Genomic DNA, 12173 nt, shown 5'->3' on the forward strand with positions numbered 1-12173 from the left:
CGCAAGCTACTGCCCCAACCCTCAACACACTGCTGTCCCATCCCCTCACATGCTGCTGCTCCATCCCCCAATGCATGCTGCTTCCCAATCCCCCACCGAATCAGCAATATGCACTGCTGCCCCATCCCCTAATGCACTGCCAACTGATCCCCTGCCCAGTCAGTGCATGCTGCTGCCCCATCCCTGCCAAATCCCCAACCTGCTCTGCTGCCCATCCCCTACCCATTTCACAACAGGTGTTGCTGCCACATCCCTTGCCCAATCCCTGACTTCTGCAGCTTCCTGAGCTTGGACTCTAGCCACTAGCCCCTGATTTGCACTCACCACGTTATTGCTAACTTCATGGCTGCTGGCTCCAGGCAGCAGCAGCTCCAGTTCTTTCCTGGGCTCTGGAGATGGAGCACTGGTACTTGAATCCAAGATGAGGTTTGTTTGTTTGTTTTTCCTCATACTGGACGAGGGGAAAAAACCTCCTCTAGGATTTGAGAAAATACAGTAATTTTCTATTAATAGAATGCATTTACTGGAAGCTCATCTTAAATGTGCTCCCCTACCTGCAATAGCTGCAGTGGGGAAAACAGACTCCCGCCTCTCCCCCTCTGCCCATGCCCCCAGCCACTTCCCCCTGCTTGCCACCCCATGTCTTTTCCCACACTGCCTGTTGTCCCTGCCACTTGCCCCCTCCAGTGACTACTCTCCCCACCCTGGCAATCACAAGTCCCATAGCCACTTGCCTTCCCTGCCACCACTTACCCTGTGCAGTGGCTTGACCATGGACATGGAGCACATGGTGGCTCTTGCCTTTGCCCAACCAGACACTAGCAGTAGCAGCAGGCAGGCCATGGCTGTGGCTCCAGCCTGGGGGCCTGGGTTGGGGCCAGAGCCAAGTCTGGAGCTTTTGCTGGGGCAGATCCACAGGATGAGCAGTAACTACAGTGGGTCTGAAAGCAGAGGTAAGGTGTCCAGTGGCAGCAAGGGTCTGGTGGCTGCAGGCATGAACACCGTGTGCCCCCGGAGCCTGGGGACGGGGGCACGGTGAGCTCCTGCAGGTGGTGGTGGTGCTGTCAGTGGTGGGAGCATGGTGACTGCCAGTGTGGAGCTCCCGCAGGCAGCCGCAGTGCTGTCGGCAGTAGGGGAGGGAGGGCAGTGAGAGTCAACCAGTGGTTGGTGGCCAGCGGCGATCACAGACTGCTCACAGATGGCGGCAGCAGGGGGGGAGGCGAGCTGCCACTGCCCACAGGGAATTTATTCACTGTATTACTGTTTTCAGGAACACAATAATTTGTGTTTCCTTTTAACCTATAAGTATTCTTTCCTGAAAGACTGCTACTGTTATTTCCAGTAGCCTATGTGTTCCCATTAAAAATCTCCCAAGGTTCATTCTAAGAAGAGAAAAGTAGCCATAAGCAATGAACTTTCCAAAAGAGACTGACAGAGACCTATATATGTGAGCTCTGGTGGAATTGCCCTGTGCATACTGAAACATTTCTTCTTGACTGAAAAGTATTCATTCCAATACAAGAATATTTGCAAATAAAATCACTTCATTATCACCATTTTGACAAATGTATTTAACATCTACCTGGAGATATACTCGAGCCTAGGAAAGGACATGAACATCAGACAATTTTAGCTGCTGCATGCTGATACATGTGAAACATTAATTTAAAGAGACCGTATATACAAAAATCAGTAAAATTGTACTGATTGTATACAAGACAGCCTTCTACACATCATTTCAGTCTTGGTTTGAATCTCTAGCTCTGAAAGTTTACACAGGCTTGCTAGATAGATGCAAAAAAGAAAACGGGTTATGCTTAGAATTCCAGGGGGAGAAGATACATTTAAAGCATTTTTCTTCCAAAAAATAAAGCTAATTTCTTACGGACTCAGAACAACACTGCAAACGGATATCAGATTTGCTAGTGATTGTCACTCCCATTGTTTCATTTGGCATTAGAAATTCTCAGTATGGTCCTAACTTAATATGCTTGCAAGACTGTCTTCTCAAAACCTGGCTGTAAAGAAGAACTTCTTTATAGTAAGGGTGACCAGAACCTGAAACAGACTAGCTGAGGAGGTGGTCCCATCCCCAACCTTGGAAGTCTTCAAGAGGAGACAGGACAGACACCTGGCTGGGATCATTTGATCTCAGCAATATTCCTGCCCAGAGCAGGGGGGAGTTGGACTCCATGACCTGTCAAGGTCTGTTCCAGCCCTTAATTTATATTATTTCTTCGCTTCAGCGTTCACTTTTCCCCCATATGAATCTAGTCCTACTGTTTGCTGCACACTTGAAAATGTCATGTGCCTCTGAATCTTTTTTTCCTTTGGCTTCATTAGCGCTTGCAACGCCTTTAAAATGATCATTTGCAAACTACTTTATGGTCTCTGCCTCTCTCCATTTGATTTTAAGATTGTGAATACCGGGGTGGGGGCGTGTACAGCTGGTTTCTTCACTCTCCCAACGCCCTCAAGTGAATGCTGTTACTAGAAGCGGTAGTGGATTAGGGCTGCTCAGCAGCTGAGAGAAATTCTCCAACCCCGGGCTGCCCTCCCCCACGTGCTTGGCACACAACAAAGCACCCGAAGCAACACGCCCGGATTGGTGCACCGCAGCCCCCGCTCCGCCCCCCACCATTTCCTATTGGGCACGCTAGCTGCCACTCATTTTCAGAAGCAGCCCCCGGCGCAAACCCTAGCACAAAGGTGGCGTCGTGACGTACGCTAGAGCCCCCGCCCCGAGAACAACCACTCTTGACATGGCGCCTAACCGGGGCCTCTCTGACCTCCTTCCCGTGATGCTCCGGGCCGGGCCCCGCTCCTTCCGGAATGCAGCTCTGTTTTGATTGGCCGGCTGCTCGCGGGGACGGAAGTGGGTGGGCCAAGTGGGAAATTTAAACGGTCGACGCAGCTGTGTCGGTTTCCCTCCGCGGTTCCGAGCCTGTGTGTCGTTCGCGGCCCGCGCTCCCCCGCCGGCGCCTGGTGAGATGCTTGGTGCCACTTGCGCCTGAATTTGTGGGGTGGTGGCGGGACCTGTGGCCCGGCGCTGGGAAGTGCGGGAACGGGTCGGGAGTGGCTTGGGAAATGTGAAGCCGGCTTTGTTCGCCGGCAAGTAGCGGTGATAAGTAACGGCGGAGGTTGAAGTGGCGGCCCTCGCCTTCGTGTTATCTACTGCGGCCTGTGTCGGTGAGGCAAAGGGCGGGGCGTGACCCCACCGGGGGCTGGCACGGTGCAGCTGGACCTGGCAGGGGGGTTGGCAAGCAGTGAGCCTCGGCCTTCGGGCTGGCTTGCGGGAGGTGTAGTGCGCGTCTGGTTCGTAGGCTGGGGCTCGCCGGGACTTCCTAACTGTTTTGTTGCTCGAGTGGAAGAAATGTGTTAAAAGCCTTATGGCGCTGTATGATTTCCCTTCAGGTGTTCAGCAGTACTACTGGGCCTCTGTCAGATATGGCTGTGGGTGACTATGAGGAACTTCTGCAGTACTATGAACTGTACGAAACGATTGGAGCGGGTATGTTCCTTGCCTCGAGGAGTGTAAACAGTTTACTTTTTCACACTTAAACTTTCTGCTTCTGATTGCTAGAGCAGCTGCTTGTGTCCAGTACAGATAGGGTTTTAAGTACTTGCTGTGCGGAGTGAAAGCCTGAGAGTTATAATTGAGACTTCATTCTCTTGTCTGTTCTGCTGCAACGTAGGGTTTTTGTAAACTGTTTAAGGTTCATTTTTCCAATGACTATAAAAGAATTACGGAGGAAAAGAGTTCATGCCCATCTCAAATTCTAAATGCTGTTTTCTGAATTTAGGTGGTTTTGCCAAAGTTAAGCTTGCTCGCCATCTACTCACTGGTGAAAAAGTTGCAATAAAAATTATGGACAAGCTCGCTTTGGGGGTAAGAGAAGCTTATAAGAGCAGATGCTCAATATCCTCAACCAGATGTATATATCTCTTTTTAAGTGCATGTCATATAAGTGTTTTAATAATCTCTCTCCCAAAAAACCCCAAACTTTGACGTTTTAAAATCTTTTTATTGGAATAGCATAATATAAAACTAATTTTAAGTTTCTCCAAGAGAAATGCGAGCTGCCTTTAAATGTGTGCTAAACTTTTGTTTAAACTATATGTCAAGCTTCTGAAATCTTTGCGGAGTCATTCTAGTTTATTACTGGTTTGATCTGAGGATATATATTAAAAACTGGTTTTGGTTGCTACTATTTTAATATTAGTAGCTTTGAAGAGCATTTAAACTGTTATCTGCAGCTGTGTAACTTGTTTTTGCTTCTTAGGATGATCTGCCTCGTATTAAAATAGAAATTGATGCAATGAAGAACTTGAGTCACCAACATATTTGCCGATTATACCATGTGATGGAAACACCCAAGAAGATATTTATGGTTTTAGAGGTTAGATAATAGGCACATTAATGCCACTCTTGGGATAGTTAGCATTATTGTTTTTAACTTTAAGAAGTATAGAGTGGTTAAAAGCTCACTTCTTAAGAGTCCTTAATTATGTTCAGTACCTCACCTTTCTCATAAGGTGAACGTGGTTAGAGGGACATCCATTTCATACTGGCAGTTTCAGATTTTTCTCTCAAATGAAATGTCTTGGAAAGACTGCCGCATTTACTTGCAACTTCAGGCTGCACACATTGCAGCATCATTTTTAGTGCAAGGGAAGCGAAAAGTGAAACACTTGACTGAGTAGGGAAGCCAGATGAGACATCCCTTGCAACCTAGCTATTACTACTAGTCCTCCCTTTTGCTCCTTTGAAACACAGTTGCTTTATCCTTGTCTGTTTTTAAATCTGCTCTGACCTTTTTAGTTGGTCCAGGGTCTTGTCTTTCATTGCCTCAAACTGAAACTTAGTACTTTGAAGGTCCTCATTAACTCCACCTCTTCATGTATATCTGAAATACTTTTACTGTAGTTATCATTGATATAAGATGGCAACTTGCTGTAGCATCTGCTTTTTTTGCAAGACCCTCCACCTGTTTCTATATCTTTCTTAGAAATCCATCTGTACTGTGGTCCATTAAGTCATTTATCCTTCACCTGACTTTCTCCTGAGAAGTAACTACTGCAGCAGAAGTTCAGTGTGCAAGCTGATTTTTTTTTTAACCTATTGCTTTCACCTATATTTCAGTAGTATGAAGAAGTGTATGTGTGCAAATGTACCAAGTTGGAGTTGCCTTCCTAGTGTTTATCACAGTTCAATGGTGTCCGTCTGTCTTTTTTCCCCACCCCCCCTGCTTCCCCAAGTGTATTTTCAAGCAGGAATAAAGTCTTGCTGCTTGTACAGCTTCATATACCCGATCAGGAATGAGGCATTATTGTAATGTTCGGGTACCACTGCAAAAGAACAAAAGGAATGGTGCAAAGTGTACTATATTAGCCTGCCCGGGATCTTTTTTATTTTACAGTGCTCTGGAAGTGTAAGGATACTTATTCAAGAAAAACTATCTACTACTATTGTTTCTTACCTTGTAGTATTGTCCTGGAGGAGAGCTGTTTGATTACATAATATCCAAAGATCGCCTTTCAGAAGAGGAAGCATGTATATTTTTCCGTCAGATTATTTCAGCAATTGCTTATGTGCACAGTCAGGGATATGCCCACAGGGATCTTAAGCCGGTAAGTTTGACTTGTAATTAATTTATTAAAAAATTCTGACTGGAACAAGTACATTATCCAGTGTCCCTTCAATTGGAGACTGCCAACCCAGCTAAATCTCCCTTTTAGAATAAGTATACTCTTTTGCGGTTTTGCTCTTATGTGTTCTGCTTCATGGTTTTCTCCTTCCTCTTCATTTGAAGTTGCATTCTTACCAGCACAACACTTGTCTCTATCAAAGAAATTGTATGCTGCTCCATGTGGAGCCTGCAAATGGTGGTTCTCTCAAAGAATAGTAGAGGTTAACCTGGAGCAGGGAAAGTTTTGTGACTAACAAGGGCATTGAGTCCTATATTCAGACTTCCAAGCTCTTGTCAATCACTATCCTTCGCTTTGAGCCAGCTTCTACCTCAGTAGAGGGCTGTCTTCACTGCTTCTGCATATTGTGAGTGCCTGTAGACAATTGCAGCGTGTTGGAGCAGACTCAATTAATGGAGTCTGTTAAAGTGTACCAATTATTGTGCTCCAGAAGCCTCCATGTCTTGTACTGGCATCCCCACGCTTCAAAATGGTGATGGGGTGGGGAGGGGGGCTTGAATTAAAGCTTGTTTAATGAGCTTTACTTCAAAATAACAACAGGGGCGTTTTGAAGTGTGGGGATGCTAATGCATGTGATACTACAGCACTTTAATTAGAGTGGCTCCAAGAGCCACTCTAAAGTGCCCCCCAATACTTCTGGAGCCTGTGTAAAAGTGCCCTATATGTGCTTGCTCAGGACTGAAAAGAGGAGCAGTGCAAAAGCTGTCTTCTCTTTCATACTCCCTAATTGGTGATGACAAGAGTAGTGGTGGGCAAATGTTGCTGGGCTTGCCCTGCAATGTATTGGCCAACCCACTAATTAGAACTTTGGTTTTGTTTGTTTTTGTTTTTTGCGGGGGGGGGGTTGGTTTTAAGGATTATAGCCATTGTATAAGCTCTGTGCTGAGCAGCTTACACGGGTAACTTATGTAGGTTTGGCGGTCATCTTGAGACCATCTTGCCTAGTAAAAGCATTGTTGTAGCCTTTTAAAGGAGATGGACTTAAACTCAAAAGGCATGATGGGGAGAACTGGTTGGGGGACAATACTTGTAATTGGCTGGAAGAAGCAAGAAAAAATTAAATGCTTTACATGGATAATTATATGAAAGGTACTTATTACTTCCACTTATTTCCTTCAGGAGAACTTGCTTATTGATGCAGAGCATAATTTGAAGCTGATAGACTTTGGTCTCTGTGCAAAGCCAAAGGTCAGTATGAAAACAAATTTATGCCATTGGTATACCAAAATATAGCTCATTCTCAAATGCTGTAAAGATGTTAAAGTTTAACATTTTTTCTAATGAGGAAAAGTATTGACAGGCAAATTTATACTGGTGAGTGGGGCAATAGCTTATTGTTTTAAAACACTGATTGACCAAAGCGAACTTCCATTGCCCTTCCTGTCCTTTGCCATCCAGCTTAGGCTTAGACTTCTTTCTGTACAGCACCTAGAATAAAGAAGCTGGGATCTGTTAAAGCCTCAGAACTGGCTTTAGCTTTGGCTGCTCCAAAGATATGGTCCTGTAACTGGATATTGTGTAGTCTGCACAGCTGGTATTTAGAGGACCAATTCCTGTGTTTTCTGTGGGATCATAACTCAAATTCATATATTTAAAAACTCTTACTATTTAGCTATTTGAATTTTTGAGATGGCCAAAATTAGTTCAATGCCAATTGGAACCAATCTAGTGGGTAGAAATTAACTAAACAGCAAACTCTTTAATGAACGGTTTAAAATAAGACTGATAATGTTCAGGCTCTGGAATGTAATTTCAGTTCCCACAATGGATAACAAAGTCTCTTTAATGTGAGAACATCTTTGATATCTCATTGCCCTGGGACTTGGAAAGTACATCCAAAGAGGTACTTGGTTAAATGTCAGTGTAGGTACACAGGTGGTGCTTCGTGACTGACAGTATTTATAATATTGAAGTCTCCTGAGTACACCTGGACTTCCCTTCACATCAGGAGATGCCTGTTGCTGCACAAACTAGTGCAGTTTAAAGGTACCTGGCTTGCCATAAATCATCTAGCTAAGGTATCAGAAGCTCTCCAGCCACAGTAACACAGCTCTATGCTCCAGTGTAGCTGTACATTATACAGCATGCCTCAATTAATACAGAAATTAAGTTGGCATCTTAAGCTACATTTCCAGAGTAGTTGTCTTGATCAGATTGCTTTCACTTGCAAACCTATATATTAGCAATATCTCAAAGACTTTATCTTTTTTCTCATACCATAGTACAGTTTGAGTTAGACATTTTAAATGTCTTAAACATGAATACTATTATATATGACTGACTAGTTGTGTTTTGCTATAGGGTGGCTTGGATTATCATCTGAATACGTGTTGTGGGAGCCCAGCTTATGCAGCTCCAGAGTTAATCCAGGGCAAAGCTTATATTGGCTCAGAGGTATGTAGCACAATTCACTTTCTTCAGACGGCTTACTTTAGACATGCTCTGAATTGCACGTCTAGTATAACTTGGCCTCAGACTTTCTTAAACTCCTGAGGCTAGGTATGTACCTTCTACTGTGACAACTGCAGAAGCAATCGCATTTTCATTCCACAGGAGCACACAGTACTTGGTGTGCTCCTTATTCTTGGCTTGATCGCGTTCTGTGTTCTTTCAAGTGTCTCCATGTGTCCGATGCTAGAGTGGAGCAACAAGGCAGTATCCTGAAATCCCTTCCAATATCCTAGAATTTCTTGTCAGTCCTGCCTTCAACTTGAACTTGGCACATGAGAATTACTTGTCTGTAAATAGTCTTCCTCATTTCTCAAGCTGCTTTTGCCACTTCCTCTGCTGCCTCTTGGTTGATACCCCTGGTATAAGACAATACAGCTATCACTGCTGAATTAAGTTTTCTTGCTTGCTACTGGTGACTAAACTGCAAAATTTCATCCCCTGATATCAGCCATGCTCACGCTGGCTCTAGTGACTATAATAATCGGGATCTGGGTTGTCTGTTTCCCATGGAAAAACCGAGAAAGTTGCTGATTTTACTGTTTGCCAGCGGCAAACACAGATTTAGTTTGCCATACCCTGTTCTGCAATAGAATTCTGGCTAGCAGTGAGGAACTAGAATAAGCTCCACAAATTGTTCTTCAAATTTGGAACAATAAAGAAATCCCTGAGCAATGCCACCATTGTAACCATATTCAAGAAAGGCAATAAGTCTGTGTGGGAACTATCAAGTTACTCCTGTCTTATCAACAGCAGAGGATGTTGTTTCTCAAGCATCCTCCTGCACAATCCTCTAATTTTTGCTGATGAAGACCTGCGAGAATCTCAGTATTGCTTCAGACCATCCTGTGGGGTAACTAATATGATCTTCGCCTATCAGGAACAACATCAGGACCTTCCCTTCCAGATTTGACTTTGAAGAGCCCTCCATCTGTTTTGTATTCAATCTGGAACGTTTTTGATCAAAGACAAAGGTATTTTTTTAATATACTTTTCTTAAGGTTCAATACACTGACATCCTTGCTCACGCTAAGGAAAACTTCTAGATCATGCTGATCTTTGCAGAAGCCTACAGAAATTTTGGGCCCCTCTGTAAAGGTTGAGAAGACTAAAGTGTTCTACCAGACTGCTCTGCATCCTGAATGTGGTATATATGAGCACTACCATAAAGGAAAGGATCCAGGAGGTAGGCGAACACCTCCCTTACCTCATACCCACCTTTCTCAGAGTGAACATTGAGGAAATCCAGCACAGGATCTGTTGTGCAACTTCCTCCTTTTGGGAAATTGCTTCAGCATGTCTCTTATTGATCACGACCTCCAGAAAAACACCAAGATCCACGTCTACAACTTAGAGGAGAGTGGGGATGATGACTCTGGATGTGAAACATGGGTCATCTGCTGTCGTCATTTCAAGTGTCTGGAGAGGCATCATCAACAATGCCTCCAGAAAATCCTCAACATCAAATAGGAAGATTACTGCACAAATGCCAGCATCCTTGCAGAAGCCAACATTACCAGCAACAAGTTTGTGATTCTTGGACAGCTACTTTTGTTGGACTCCCAAAACAAGTTCTCTAGTCCCAGTTTAATTGTGGCTTGAGATCTTGTAGTGGCCAGAGGGAAATGCTACAAGGACACACTGAAACAATATCTCAAGAAAACATGGTAGCATCAAGATCTGGGCGGCACTAGCTACTAACAGACTCCATTGGCACTGAAACCTCAACCAAGCAGCAGCTTGTTTTGAGGTAAAGCATCTTGTCCTCTAAGCAGAAATAGAGAGGAATCCTACATCCTGCAAGTCTCTGTGGAAGAGTAACTTCTGTGGACAGATTTGTGGCTCAAGGATTGGACTCATAAATCACCTTGGGTTATCAATGAGCTGTGGTATCCTTGAACTGAGGAACTGCCATCCCCAATGACAGTACAATTCACTTGGAAATGCCTGGTGTGATGGTGAATGAGACTAGCACTCGCACCACCTGTGTTTTCATTATCAGAATTGACACTTTCAAGTAAAACAATCCAATGCATTTGCCCTTATTTGTACCAGGACTTGGCTGGATAAAGAGAGTTTTATATCAAGTAGAAACAAAAGAACTTATGTGGAGGCTATAGTTCTTAGCAGTACCTTAATAATGATAAATTACCCTAAAACTGAGTATTGGCAGAATTAACAAAATTCACCAGTAAGCTTACTCATCCCTGGAACAAACACTTTCACATGCAAGGGATATTGGAGCTAAAGTTACTTGTGTTGTATCCAATCAAAAATTGAATCAGTATGTTTTATCACAGTAAGCAATTGGTACATGCTTGTAAATAGAGATGCCATATCTCATACTTGTCATTTAATTGTTTTTCAGGCAGATATTTGGAGCATGGGGGTATTATTGTATGCTCTACTATGTGGTTTTCTCCCATTTGATGATGACAATGTCATGGCTCTCTACAAAAAGATAACGGTATGTATTGTTATTACTGGAGAATTTTAGGAAACAAGCTAGCAAACACTTGCATAGCTAGTGAGGAAAGGTGCTATGCATCCTGACCTAGGGTTTGTGCCAGTGTTGCTAGTACCGTGTACACTTAAGGTAGTATTGGTTTGGCTTTTTTTTTAATAATTATTTGTGGAAAATGCATTCAGTATCAGTTAAATGAAACTTCAGATAACTTGGTCAAACTACCAATATCTACATATACCTATTATGAAAGTCCCCCGGGATGAGGGCATCAGTATTACTACAAATAAAGTAGCTCTTAAGTGCATGTAAAATTTATAGATATAAATTTATGGACATTAGGCCTGGAAGGAACCTCCGAAGATCATTGAGTCTAGCCCCCTGCCCCCAAGGCAGGAAGTCAGCAGGGATCATAGGATCCCAGCAAGATAAACATCCAAATGTCTCTTGAAGGCGTTCAAAGTAGGTGCTTGAACCACCTCTGGCAGCAGTCTATTCCAAACCTTGGGGGCTCGGACAGTAAAGAAGTTCTTCCTTATGTCCAGCCTGAAACGGTCATGGAGGTGTTTGTGACCGTTTGACCTTGTCATCCCTTGGGACATGCTGGTAAACAGACATTCCCCCGGATCCTGGTGAGCACCCCTGATAAACATATAGGCGGCTGTGCCCGTCTCTGTTCGATGTTCCGCTACCGCGCCGCCTTAGCATGGGCACCTGGTGTTGGGCACCTGGTCTTAGGCACCAAGTACTTTTGTGTGAACCCCAGAGAGGTCCCCGATCGCTTCTGGGGAAGCCCCCAAACTCACTTGCCACAACTTCAGATAGATCTTCAGTGGAGGGGGTTCCTGTTGAGGATACCTCCAGAATTGTCACGTCTCCTGCCGGATGTACCCGGGGCTCCAACCTCACCTACACCCTGGCCATGCGCCAACCTTCAAGACAAGCCTCGGGATCTTCTGTGGCTGGCCGTTTGATATCTTCCTTGGTTCCTACGTTTCCTCCTTCGCGGATGGATGTCTTGGACCCCCACTAGGCCCAGAGGGTCTCGGAACGTTCTGCCTCTGGAGATGTTTTATCTGACTCCCCGGGTGCTCGAAGAAGTATGCCGCCGGTCGCTGCCACATCTCTGCGTTGCCTGTAATTCCCCTATTGGGGCCTCTGGTTCCCAAAACCCAGCAAGGGAGAGTTGGGTAAGCCTGCGCTCATCAGGGAAAGAAATAGTACAGGGAAAAGAAAAGGAAAACAAACAAACAAACAAAAAAACCCCTACACCAATGGAATGCTACAAACACGCCAGGGATGATCCAAAACCAGGAAGGAAAAAGGGTCAAGAGGAGAGCAAGAAAAGAGATGGGGAAACGGTAGAGCTGTCGGCCCTCCTTTCCCCTCGCATCAAATACCCTAGGCATGTGCGTCCTTTGGGCTGGGACCTGTGCTTTTACCCCAGCCGGGGTTTTCTTCAGTTCCTCCCAGAGCCACCTCTGGCTCAGTATCTCGGCAATGGCAGCTGCTGGTTCAAGCTCCTCCAGCGGCTCCTGCTGCTGGCGCCGCC

General features: G+C 44.8%; 1 protein-coding gene across 1 annotated transcript in view; it reads left to right on the plus strand.

Annotated features, from left to right (window-relative positions):
• Positions 1-2919: 2919 nt before the first annotated feature.
• The window catches only part of MELK (maternal embryonic leucine zipper kinase), a 43331-nt gene continuing 34077 nt past the window's right edge, over positions 2920-12173 (plus strand). The window contains exons 1-8 of the mRNA XM_006021450.1: positions 2920-2985; positions 3415-3511; positions 3804-3889; positions 4284-4400; positions 5488-5631; positions 6829-6897; positions 8011-8103; positions 10526-10624. Coding sequence (XP_006021512.1) covers positions 3448-3511; positions 3804-3889; positions 4284-4400; positions 5488-5631; positions 6829-6897; positions 8011-8103; positions 10526-10624 — 672 coding nt within the window. The 5' untranslated portion in view covers positions 2920-2985; positions 3415-3447. The remainder of the gene's footprint in view (positions 2986-3414; positions 3512-3803; positions 3890-4283; positions 4401-5487; positions 5632-6828; positions 6898-8010; positions 8104-10525; positions 10625-12173) is intronic.

The sequence above is a fragment of the Alligator sinensis genome, unplaced genomic scaffold (genome assembly GCF_000455745.1).
Source record: "Alligator sinensis unplaced genomic scaffold, ASM45574v1 scaffold434_1, whole genome shotgun sequence".
Classification (NCBI taxonomy): domain Eukaryota; kingdom Metazoa; phylum Chordata; order Crocodylia; family Alligatoridae; genus Alligator; species Alligator sinensis.